The 12,158-nt window shown below is 38.6% G+C and overlaps 1 protein-coding gene across 1 annotated transcript in view; it reads left to right on the forward strand.

Moving 5' to 3' along the window:
* Positions 1-904: 904 nt before the first annotated feature.
* The window catches only part of SENP7 (SUMO specific peptidase 7), a 42,276-nt gene continuing 31,022 nt past the window's right edge, over positions 905-12,158 (forward strand). The window contains exons 1-4 of the mRNA XM_054400690.1: positions 905-946; positions 2,386-2,432; positions 4,909-5,016; positions 7,194-7,288. Of these exons, the coding sequence (XP_054256665.1) occupies positions 2,397-2,432; positions 4,909-5,016; positions 7,194-7,288 (239 nt within the window). The 5' untranslated portion in view covers positions 905-946; positions 2,386-2,396. The remainder of the gene's footprint in view (positions 947-2,385; positions 2,433-4,908; positions 5,017-7,193; positions 7,289-12,158) is intronic.

Raw genomic sequence — 12,158 nt, forward strand, 5'->3', positions numbered from 1 at the left:
GTGAAGACATTTTTCCTAATATCCAACCTGACCCCAGTGCAACTTGAGTCCATTTACTCTCATCCTATCCCTTGTTACCTGCAGAAGAAATAGACATACATATAGTAACAAGCTAACATCTCATATTTGTAATTTACACCTGAAATTTACACAATTAAGTTAAAGCTCGACCTTTTGTAACAAGTTGTCAAAACTAATTTTGCACAGCTTGCTATTGCTTGATACAAAGGCACCAGCAAGAAGACAAAACAGAAGGCTACAGGTGAAACTCACAATTCTCAAACTGCCCTGGAAAAAAAATTCACATAAATGCAAAAACAACCCAAGAAACAAATCTTTGTCTGCATGTCACTGTAGAAGGGTTTTCCAAGTCTATCGACTGAAAACCGTGGCTACAGGTTATGAGTGCTGATGCCAAAGGGCCCTCTGCTGTGCCCATTTTTTTTTAAAAGTACTAAAATTTTCGTGATTGTTTCCACAAATGTTAGTAATGTCTCACGTTTGCTAGCCTGAGCTTTTTTTAACTGTATTTGTGTTCACAGAACTACTAGTAGTTCACAAAACTACTCGGTAGCTTTTAAGTTGCAGGGAGATGCGTGGCACTGCACACCTATCAGAGTAGCGCTTGCTCCATATAATTTAAATCCTCTCCTCTCAATTTGAGGCTAAAAACTTATGAAACTTAAGAGCTGGGGAGAGGGCAGGGATAGGAAGGAAAGGAAAGCGGTGAGGGAAAGCAGGGCTCCTATGAAGCTAGAAGAGGCAGTGCCTCAGCGAGTTCCTGGGTGAGAGCGTGGCGAAATGGTTGCTGCCGTTACGAGGCGGGGCTCAGGCAGTCATGTGGGGCAGAGGCGGTGCCTAGCCCGGAAAGACCGAGGGAAGGTGCGTAGGAGGTGGCGGGGCCTGGATAAACAAGAACAACGGCGGCAGGAGCAAAGTTGTGGCGGTGAGAGATATGGGGAGGGATTGTTAGTACTGCTTACTTCCTGGCTGATACTGGTGACTTAAAGCTGGTTGGTAGTGCCCCGATGCGTCCTGCGCGGTCGGTGTCCCCGCTGACTGGGGTATCTACCGTGAAGAAGTAGAACCGGCGAGAGAGGGAGGATGTTGGACTGGCTGGACACGGAGGGGAGAGGTGGTGGCAGCGGCTGCGGCGACGCTGGCGTTACTGCTGTTGTGTGAAGAAGCTAAGGAGGGATTGCGAAGACGCCGAGCTGCTGACCCTCGGTAGTTGTCCGTTGGTCAGTAGGAAGCCCGTTCCTGTCAAAGGGGAGAAGCTGATGGCGATGGGGTACGAGGCGGTCCCGCTCTGCCCGAAGCCCTCCTCAGCCTCTGCCAGTGACGTGGCTCAGGCAATGATAGCCCAAGCGGTGCCACCCGTGGGTGGTGCCTCTGTTTCCCCCTGGAGCTGTCAGAGGGCTGCCGTTTGTCAGTTTCTCCTCTCTGCGGGTATCGGTACAGGCAGTAGTTTGGCAGGGTTTTAATGGTCCGTAGATGTGTTCTTTGTGATCCGCCCTAAGGCGATGCTGCTTTGGCAGGGGGGTTGGACTCGATAATCTCCGGAGGTCCCTTCCAACCCCCTACCAGTGTATGATTCTATGAAGGTACATGAACTCAAAGGTCTTCTTGAGAGACTTCAAACCAGCTGTAAGGCTTGAAGATCTTACACCGGAGTCATACAGGGTGTTTACAAGGATAATAAACCTCTCTGAATGCTGGAAACTAGGAAGCTGTGTTCTGAAGTTTATCTCTTAATAGGAATCCTTGATATTATTCATTCTTGGGGCTGTTGTACTGTTACAGATGTTTTCTGTGACTCCTTTTCACTTAATAGTCAAAACCCAAATTGCTTAGTAGTTGTGCTTGCCAGGGTGTGGACTATGGCAGTAGATGCCTTCACTAAGGGTAAATTCTGGTGAAAATTTTCTGTTGGAAATATTAATGTTTCTGTCCACACAGACAACCCAGAGTCTCTCTTATATTGTGGCTGTCAATGACTTACTACCGAGGCCTGTAGTGGCAGCACAAAGGCCCATGGTTTTAAACTGAAAGAGGATAGGTTTAGGTTGGACCTATGATACCGGTGAAACGCTGGACCAAAGTGCTCAGAGAAGTTACGGATGCATCATCAGAAGCGTTCAAGGTCAGGTTGGATGGGGCCGTGAAGAACCTCTGAAAACACATCCTTGTCCATGGCAGGGGAGTTGGATTAGATGGTCTTTTAAAGATCCCTAGCAATACAAATCATTTGATGAATGAGTTTTCTTTGTGCTAGGTTGCTGAAAAATTTTGTTGCTCTTGCTTAGGGCCTGCTACTGTGGTCCTGCTTCCCTCTGAATAAATAAGCCACAAATTGCTAAGCTTATTTTGTATGTTGTTTTTCAGTAGAGAAAATCATGGAAGGAAAAACGTCATCTTCAAGTCGTGCCAGTGTAAGTGTTCCTGCATTTTGCAATAATTTATTTTGACACTGTGGCTATCCCAGGGTGTTCTGATGCATTTGCATAATCAATTTCATTCTCCACAGCTTTTGTTTTGTTGAAACACGCTTTTATAACAACAATTATAATATTTGTAATCACCAGTCTATTCTAGAAGCAGTCAGTGGTAATATCTGCTGTTGAACATGGGTCAATGTGGTCAAATGTCAAGCTTATAATGTATGGAAATGATGTGTTAGTTATTTTAAGGCCTAAGCTAACATCTAAAATATAGAACAATACTCCTAAGAGCTGCATAACAGCTTAGTGTTTAGTTATCTGCAGAAATGAGTTCAGAGACTACTTATGGTAGAGTTTATTTTTTCTAAAATACCCATATTATAGCAATGGAAGCATTGGTGAAAACAAATTATAGGGACAGCGTTGGATTGGGTAAGGTCAGGACTGTCTAATGTTTTAGAAACAGCAGACTGTTTCCAGCACCTTCTTTACCTTGTCACTTCCTCTGACCCTTTCACCTGCAGGTGAGAATCTTCAGAAAAGTACTGCTGATTTAGATGAGGAGTCTCCTAAGCATGTGTGTACATCTATGTGTTGAATTACTCACTTTCTATCAGGGAAAAGCTGAGGCAGCTGTGTACCTTGCTCTTACCATAGATATAGACCTCTGTTGGCTACCTCTTGACTTTGTGCTTCTTCTGTTGGTTTGTAGTGCCCACAATTAACTTAAATGCTCCTAATGAATGTAAGTATTGCGAAGATACTGTACAGTTAGGTGGAAATTCTGGTCTTGATCCTATCTGGTGCTTTTTATCCCCTTCTGTCTGTCCATCTCTCTGTTTTCTGAATCTGACCTTAGCTGTTTCAGTGATACCTGTTATTACAGAGGTTACCTGAACCTTTGTAACTTTAAATGCGTGTTAAAATTTTTAGATAAATATGTGTTTTTGGGACACAGCAGATGAAGTTCTGAAGAAAAAAATTTGCACCTGGCCATTAAGGTGCAGGTGAGAAGAATGCATTCTGATTGATAAAACATGTTTATAGGCCACTTCTCAAGCAACAACAAGAAATCATACTGTGTAATTGTAGATGTTCTTTAAAAAAAAAAAAAAAAAGGCATGTTTCAGTCCTTAATGGAAAGGGAGGTACTTGTGTTAGAAGTGTTGCCTGTGTGTAACATATCCCTTATAATTGGAGTACTCTGTTATTAAAGGTGTATTTGCTATTGCAACATTTGACCAGCAAAAGCAGGTTGAGTTACTTTATGGAAACTCAGGTTGTTTCAAAGAAAGGTGGAGAAGGAGTAAGAGGACTTGCTATTCAAACTGAAGAGCTAAAGGATTATCTTGTTACAGCACTGTGTGCTTCATTTATGGTCTGTCTGAAGGACTACATACAGAGTTAACAAATACACTTTCTGTGTTAATTAAGCTGTTAGTGTCACTGTTCTAGGGTCCTTTCTTGTAATTTCATTTCACAAGGTGTAAGGCATCTGTAAGTTTGCAAATTAAGTTCGTAATACACTTGACAGTGGCTCTCTTAGAAGATTGAGCTTTTTCCTGGCTGAGACGGACTCAGTTGTCTGAAAGATGTAAATATTGCATTCCCTTCTCTGATACATTCTCATCTGGTTGTGCTTGCTGTTGAAGATTTTGCTTCTCAGCATACTTGGAAAAATGGCAAGGCTTACACTTTTGTTCTTTAAGTTGATTGATTTTTAATTTATTTAATTAACTGAGAGGAAATGTGACCCTCCTTCTGTGTCCTGATGAACTTGTAGGAATTTTGTTCGACCATTTTTGTTTTGACTGTCAATGAATGAAGATTACTTTCTACATATTTTTTTTTCCTGGATTGGCAAAATGCTACAAATCACTAACTGCTTTATCTTTCAGCAATTTCTAAAACACTGATTCTGTTTTTACAAAGTTTGGCAATGACAATAGCCCATAGAGTTTTGAGTACATAATTGTATATTGATGCAAAATTAGCATACAAAAATACTTGTACTATTCTAAGACATAATTACTTTTCACCTTGTTTTTGTTTTTTTTCCCTTGAGAGAACATCTGGTATGGCATTTGTTATTCCATGCAGCTCTTTATCATTCTCTAAGTTTATATGATTAAGTTAGGGTGTAAACAAATCAGAGAGAAGTAGGAAAAATGAAAGTACTGGTGGGTGGGTTTTCACCTTTTGGGCACTCATTTGAAGTTGTTGTCAAGTTAATGAAATGGGAAGAATTTTTTCAGACAGTTCATATATTAAAACTAGCTGGTATGTGGTGGTTTAGGACCAAGCATCAAGGAGGAATGCATTTAAATTTAGTTACAGTTCAGTGCTTCCCTTGCAACTTTCTTATTTTGCCTGACAGTTAAAGAAAACTTTGTGCATGGCAGTGTGTCAGCTCATAGTGCCAGTAGATAATTGGTTTTATCGTGTGCATAACATCATATATTTTCAGTTTCGTATACCAAAGAAGAAAACAAACACTAAGTCAGAGGATGCCCAAGTTCAGTCCCCTTTGGCAAGGATTCCAGGCTCCCAGCACTGGGACTATCCTTTAAAAGAGGTAAAAAAGTTTTTCAGAATGAAAAACATGTAGGAGAATGTTTTATATGGCTTTATTTCTGTTTTGGAGGTTGGATCTTTTCTCCAATATTGAGTACTGCCTTGTGACCAATATCTGACACAGATTGTCTTGGAAAGAGACAAGTCTGTAGGTCTGAAATCTGCCTGCAAGCATATGATTACAAAAATAGAAGCCTTAGTGCTGTATTGCCAGCCTCAGTCATTAAAAAGTAAAGTTGATCTTCAGCTGTAATTTGAAATTATCTTAATAATTATTAAAGACAAATACAATTTTTGAAGTTAATTATCTTCTTATTCATCAACCTTTTAAGTTATATTCAGGTCACTTAAATTTTTTGTGATGATATGAAAATAGTTTTTATATTGAGTTTTCAATAACTCATTATTTATGTCCAAGAGCTTAGACTTTTAAGATAATATGTTAAGTACTCTGTGACTGTTGACAGAATTTTAGGTGCTAATACAGATATAACATTTGAGTATTAAGGCAAAAAGACTGTAGTTATATGACATTTGTCATAAATGACTGTCTTGATCATTGATCATCTCAGTCACGTATGGAAGGAAATATTTGCCTCTCTAAATCCATTCCAATTCGGTAACCATTCTTGAAGTGCTAACTGTTAGAAATATATTTTGCTACTCTTGACTTCTTCAGCTCATCATTGACTTTGGTGCTGGTTTTAGTGCTTTCGGAATCGTGGGACTGTGCAAACCGGGTCTGCCAGAGAGGAGTTTTGAAAGCCTAGTGAGGGAAGTTAAGAATTTTTTTGACTTAGAGTAGTGATGGTAATGGGCCCCAGGGCTCTTGATAGACCTGGTCATTTAGGCATGCTGCAATACGAACTTGCTGTATGGTTGTTCTTCATACAGTTAATGATTTGAGTAAGCAGAACATCCAGTTACAGTCGGGGTTTGAAGTTGAAAGTGATGTCTCCTGTGGTTGCAAGCAGCAGGGAGAGCTCTTGGGCAGTGTCAGATAGAGCTTGCATGGAATTCTTTGTTTTTCTATCTGCCTCTAAAAATAGTGATTAGACAGGATGAACTGAAAAATATTTTTTACTTTATTATTTCCTGACTATTTTAAAATTTTTTTTCTACCTGTTTCTATAAATTTCAGACTAGTCTTTATATTCTATTTTAAAAGATTGCTCATGAGGTATCATCATTAAAAGAAATGTTGTTGCTTTATCCATGCAAAGGTCTGTCCTGCTTGTCATTAGTATTGCTAGAATTTGGTCCACGTTGAGGAATTTTGTGCAGCTTTCAGTATTTTGGGCATATAGGTCTCTTAACATCCTTGAAGACTGGTGCTATGAGGTGAACTAGATGTTTGAACGCAGAAGGGGAGAGCAACTTCAAGGCAATTTCTTGCTGCCAGCTGTTTTAATAACGAGGATGCTTTCCATTAGAGTTGGCCCCTATGGTAGGGAAAGATTAATGTGCTTATCACAGTTCACTGAAGTATGTGAAATATGCATGGGCATCAATTTTTCAGATGCCCTTTCACTCCACACTTAAACAGAAAGGAAAGTAGGTTTGTTTGCTTTCAGCCTGACTGTCATGATTTTCAAACATCTCTTTGGCTTATCTTTTACATTAAAAAAAAAAAAAAGAGGAGAAGGTAATGGCAAAGGGAGGTAGGTTTTTGGAACTGCAAAATCAACTATATGTTAATCTTGGGTGGGGGCTTCATTTATTTGAGAACATAAATGCATTCTGGTTAGGTAAGAGAATTTGGAAAAAATGAAGTCTTGCTCTAGTGGATTTTGCCACACAAGTACCAAACTTTCAAATTCCTTTTCCTTCTCAATTGTACCTGAGTGGAATGTAATTTCTTGAAGTGCATGGAGTTAAAGAAAGTAAAGGTTATCTTGCATATTTGTGAGTATGTAAAACAGGCCTAATATTAAAGTCCCTGTTTAGGATATTCCTCCTTTAAATAAGCAAGTTATTAAATTGTCCCATATTGTCAAATTTCTTCAGGGGAAAAAATAGTTCCATTCACGATCAATGGGTGAGTGCTTTTAAATCAAAGAAATTTATTCTTTGCAAAATTGTGGCTCTGCTTCATTTGATCAATGGCATTGTTTCAATGCCTGGCATTGTTCCCTTTTTCTTTTGGAACCTGCACCCATTTTATTTGTTTTATTTCAGTGGAAATTAAGTCCCAACATCAGAAAGTCTTCCAGAAAAGGAAAGAGGAAAAAGGATGGTGACAAACAGAACTGTAATGATGAAGAATCAATTGGGTAAGGAGTCATCTCAAAGTTAGTTTTTCTCTGGTTTGTATTCAGAGTTGTATTCTTTCTTGAAGATGGGTGTCTCTCCTCTCTAGCTAATTATATGTCACACTGAGATGGTTTCCAAGCTGTTAGGTAGCCCACTTTCAGAGACACATGATTAATTGATGACAACCATAACTTTTTTCTTTGCTTTTAACACAATACTGTGACATCAGAATAGGAGTGCGACGCTTATGAGAGGAATTAGTGCTTTGTTTACCTACTTGTAATCCTGAAAGGTGTTCATTACTCTAAATGTAAATCATCATTCTAGTCCTAGATGTTTTAGATATTTAAGAAGGTTCTTGGATTATCTTTTGCTTTTCAGTTTTTGCTTTGTAATTCACCATCATTAACCTGGCTTTATCAACTTCTACAAACAAGAAGAAACAAAACCAGCAGAACAAGAATCCCAAGCAATATGATTAGCAGGGGAAGGCAGTAAAAACCTAGAGGTTTCACCTCTATGTTACAGTCAAAACAGCAAAGTGTGGCTGTTCGGCAACTTCTTTCTGCTCTGTTGCTGAGACTGGAAACGTTGGTTTCTTTGAGATTATGGCAAATTATTTAAAATACCTCTGTGAAGCTGTCAGCAAGATGATTGAGCTTTGGCCAAGAAAACTTTGAAGCTGTGAGTGCTGTAGTTGCGAAATAGAAATGAAAATGTAGAATTAGATTCATTAACATCAGCTGGGAACACAATGACTTCATGATGGAATTATATTTATCTTAAGCAATTGTTATTCCACAATTGATTCAAACCTAAGCAAGTACCAGTATACATTTTTTGCCCTGCTTTGACTGGAGCTTAACCGTAATAATCACTTGAAGTGATTTCTTGTCAGGAGAGGCTGTTAAAAACAAAGTGCAAAAGTAACAAATGTGCTGAGTGACAGCAAGTGATTTTGACACTTAAATTCAGTGCTTTTGTGACCTATGAATAATCACTGATCTTTGTATTCAGAATGCTCCAAGCTCTTGTAAGGAAGAGCAGAACTTACAATAGATGCTGAATTTATTTTTCATACTTTCTCAGAGACATAGGTCTCAGTTTACATGTCCTTTCCTCAAATACTTAGTAACTGCATGAGTGAGCAGCTCACAAGGTCAACCAAACAATTTAAAAGCTGTGTTAATTGCAGTTTCCTGAGTTTTAGTTACTGTGAGATGGTTACTATCTGATACCAATCTCCAAAGGTTTTTCTGTAAGCTTTGAACTGGCTTTTCAATTTTGAGAAGCTTTGAAAAAAAAAAAAAAACCACAGCTACCTTTGTAACATGTATTTTAGTTTTCTATTATATACATATTAATTTTAATAACATGAGAGATCTTCAAGTAGCATTTGTGGGTGTTCCATTACTGCTTTACCAAAATTTTACTAGCACATCAGTTTGGTTTAGACTGTAAGACACAATAAATATTGAGATATTAACCTGTGCGTTTTCTTACTTTCAAAGATACATATCTAGATAGTAGTGGGTGTTCTGTGTCGAATAAACTGAATTACTGTTTGCACTAAAGCTTGTTCTGTGTATTCCATTTGGATACCAAGTGTTTCTCCATGAATGACAACACACTGATCTCCTTGTGTAGTAAGGAGAAACAACACACAGGTTCTAAAGTGGTGCTGTTTGAGTAAAAGTCTGAAAACTGACAAAACTGAGGAAAGTGTGAAGTGATATGCTTGGAATCTTTCTAATGCAAAAGTTTCTCTATTCCTTCTTTCCAATGAGTAATTTTTCATTTTTCTTGAAAAGCAGGAAGTAAGTCTCCATGACAACTGCTGTCAACTCCTGATATTTTAAAACCCAGTATTCTTTGTTGATAGGGGTTAATCTGAAATATTCAGGGGGTCATGTTTCATGTAATGAGTTGATTGAGCATTGTTATGGCCACCTAATTTTAGTCAGAAAGGACAAAGTGGATGTATTAGCACAAGCCCACTTTTGCTTGTGTTTTTAACTGAAGTTCTAGATTACAAAATTTGGGAGTTGATGGGTTTTGTCAGGCCTGCTCTGCCATAAGATGGTGGGGGTGGGAAGCAGCAACCACAGTTGCTGTCACTTGACCACCACCTCTGCTCATGGCCTTGTGAAAAGTCACTGTCAGGTGGTTTGTCTTTGATCCCTGATAGAGCTCTCAGGGCAGGTTAATTCCTAGTCCTTTCTATACACTAGAGATCTCTTACACATTAGCATGTTTGTGTCGCAAAACAATTAGGATTGTCATGAAATATAAATGGTTGGATTTGTTTCTGTAATTGCAGAAAGATAGGCATGACATTTATATTTTATATCCCACTTAAAACATTTTTATTGTCCAGGAAGTATATAACACTAGTAAGGGAGACTTTCACCATCTATAAAGAGAGCTTAGAGAACATCCACTTATTTCAGCTGTATTATTCTTTCATTCTCCCAAGAGGGAAATAGAAGGAAGTAAAATTAAACAAAAAGGAGCAAAATAGAACACTTTTTAATTTCAAGCTTAGCTTTTCTTTTCTGTAGGGGGAGGGTCAGAGAAGCATTTCAGTAAGAGGTGTGATTCTTTAAACACAGTATTTAAACACTAATTGAAAGATACCTAACAGCTGAATTGAGTACTAACCCCATAGCAGTCAGGTTTCTCTGTCAAACATTTACATCCTGCTTTCCTTTGCCCTGAGCAGCACACTTTGGCAGTAAGAAGGTTCTGGTCCAGCAAGGAGCTTAGCTTAGGGGTGTTCATGTCTGATGTTAAGGCATTTGACTTCTAGTCAGTTGATGAAAGGTCAGGACCTTGAAATAGCAGGAGAGCAGACAGACACTCTTCTCAACAGGATGGTGCCTGTGAATGTGACAGATTCTCACCTTAATAATAGTGTATCCATATTATTTCTTTGGGCTCTGAAAGGCCAAGGACCTCCTGAGCTGTGTACATGCTGCAGAAGCTCAGATAATGGCACATCAAGTCTATCAGTGGTTCTATTCTGTAAACCCAGAGCAGATGCTCAGCTTTTATGGGACCTGATGGAGTGACCCTTGCATGGTGTATGTGGCTTCAGTCTCAGAGGTCCCTTCCAAATGAAGCTGTTCTATGATCCTATTATTCCACTATAAAAGTATTTATTTTCCAAAAATTTTGTTTAATCGTGGAAGAATGTAGCTGTGAAGATGATGGTGTAAACAGTAATTTACTCCAAAAGGAGTCAGTGGCCTTCAGGTCTCACTTTGATTACTTTCTAAAGGAAATTCGAACGAATTAGAGCCAGTGGTTACAACACTGCTGAGTACACAAGTATGGTAAGTGAGAAAGGAACTGGATCTCAGAGCTCTGATTATTGGGTGAAACAGAGGTCAACGATTTTGCCCAAAGCAGTGCAAACAATTCATAGCTTTTGGTCCTGTGCTTTCTTAGGTAGGATAGCCTGGTTTTGCCTGTGAAAAGAGGCATGAGACTTGCCATGAGTAGCTAATTGCATTTTTCATAATATTTTGGTTTTGTCTGTTCAGTCCTTCCACATGTAAGTATGTTTTCATTACCTTTACTTACGTATTTTTCTGCTTTGGGGGGAGAGATAAGAGGATGTACAGAAGGTGGTTACTTTAGAAACAAAAATAATCACCTTTGGTTTTCCTTCATCAAGAAGCCTCCAGTATTGCTGTCATACAGGTTACTTGCTGGGTCTGCTGGTGGGACTTGCTTTTAATGTGTGATATGCTTGGGTTTATTTTCTGCTTGACACTGATTTTTGTCTTTTAAAGTGTCTAATGTGTGACTTGCTTGCTCTATTCTGTAGACAATTTAACACTTAATTTAGGGATCTGTCTCAACCATTGTTTACAGATGTACAGGCTGAGTGAGTTGTAGATGTTTTTCCTGAGTCTATTCTATGCCAAGTTTTAGTGATGTGAGTTTTTAAGATATGATGCCAGATGCCATTCAGAAAGGGAAGCCATTGAAAGCTCTGATGCCACTGTACAGCTCTGGAGTTCAGGTCATAATCAGTTGTCTTATTGAGGTCTTCAGTCACGAACTTGCACTTTAACCTGATGCTGACATAGATTCATAGAAGGGACTGCTCCTAGAAGGATTAGAGGGGACTGTAAAGATCATCTCATTCCAAACTCCTTGCCATGGGCAGGGACAGCTTCCATTAGAACAGATTGCTCAAAGTCTCAGGTAAACGTATACTATTTTTTTTCTTTCTTTGTTGAAGGTTCTTTTCCTTTGTGTATATTTTCAGTACAAAGCTAATTGCACAGGGGTGTCTGTGCTTTAAATTGTAAGATAATTTTTGCAGAGATTCTTATGTAAAACTTGCAAACATTATTTAATCAAGGGAGAAGGACACGTTACAAATTCTGTATCTAATAATAATCAGGAAACCAAATCACTTGAAATTCTGCTTCTGACTCTTTTACCTCCTGCTGTGGGCTTTCTCTGTCATGATGATATTTTTAAAGACCCTAAAGTTTAGAATCTTTTATTATCATTACAGATCCTGATTATAAAATAAAAATAAAGACTTTGTGACCATATATATTCCCACTGGACTAATCACCTTGCAAGCTGGCTAAACTTCGTAACATTTAACAGAATCACAGAATTATTGAAGCTTTATGATATCTTGTGTTTGGCCAGTAGAAAGAAAATTCTGTCATTTCTAAAAGGTGTAACAATGAAAACTGGAACAGTTTTTAGATCTAGGATTTAGACTGTTAGGCTTAGGGCATGATTCTAATCAGGGCACTGAAGTGTTCCATACAGAAAACACCATTTAGATATTTCAAGGTTTGATTTATAATTTAAAGTCGTGTTAGAGGTGTCCCCAAAAAGCTGAAATATCTTTCCACT

The sequence above is a fragment of the Indicator indicator genome, chromosome 1 (assembly GCF_027791375.1).
Source record: "Indicator indicator isolate 239-I01 chromosome 1, UM_Iind_1.1, whole genome shotgun sequence".
Taxonomy (NCBI): Eukaryota; Metazoa; Chordata; class Aves; order Piciformes; family Indicatoridae; genus Indicator; species Indicator indicator.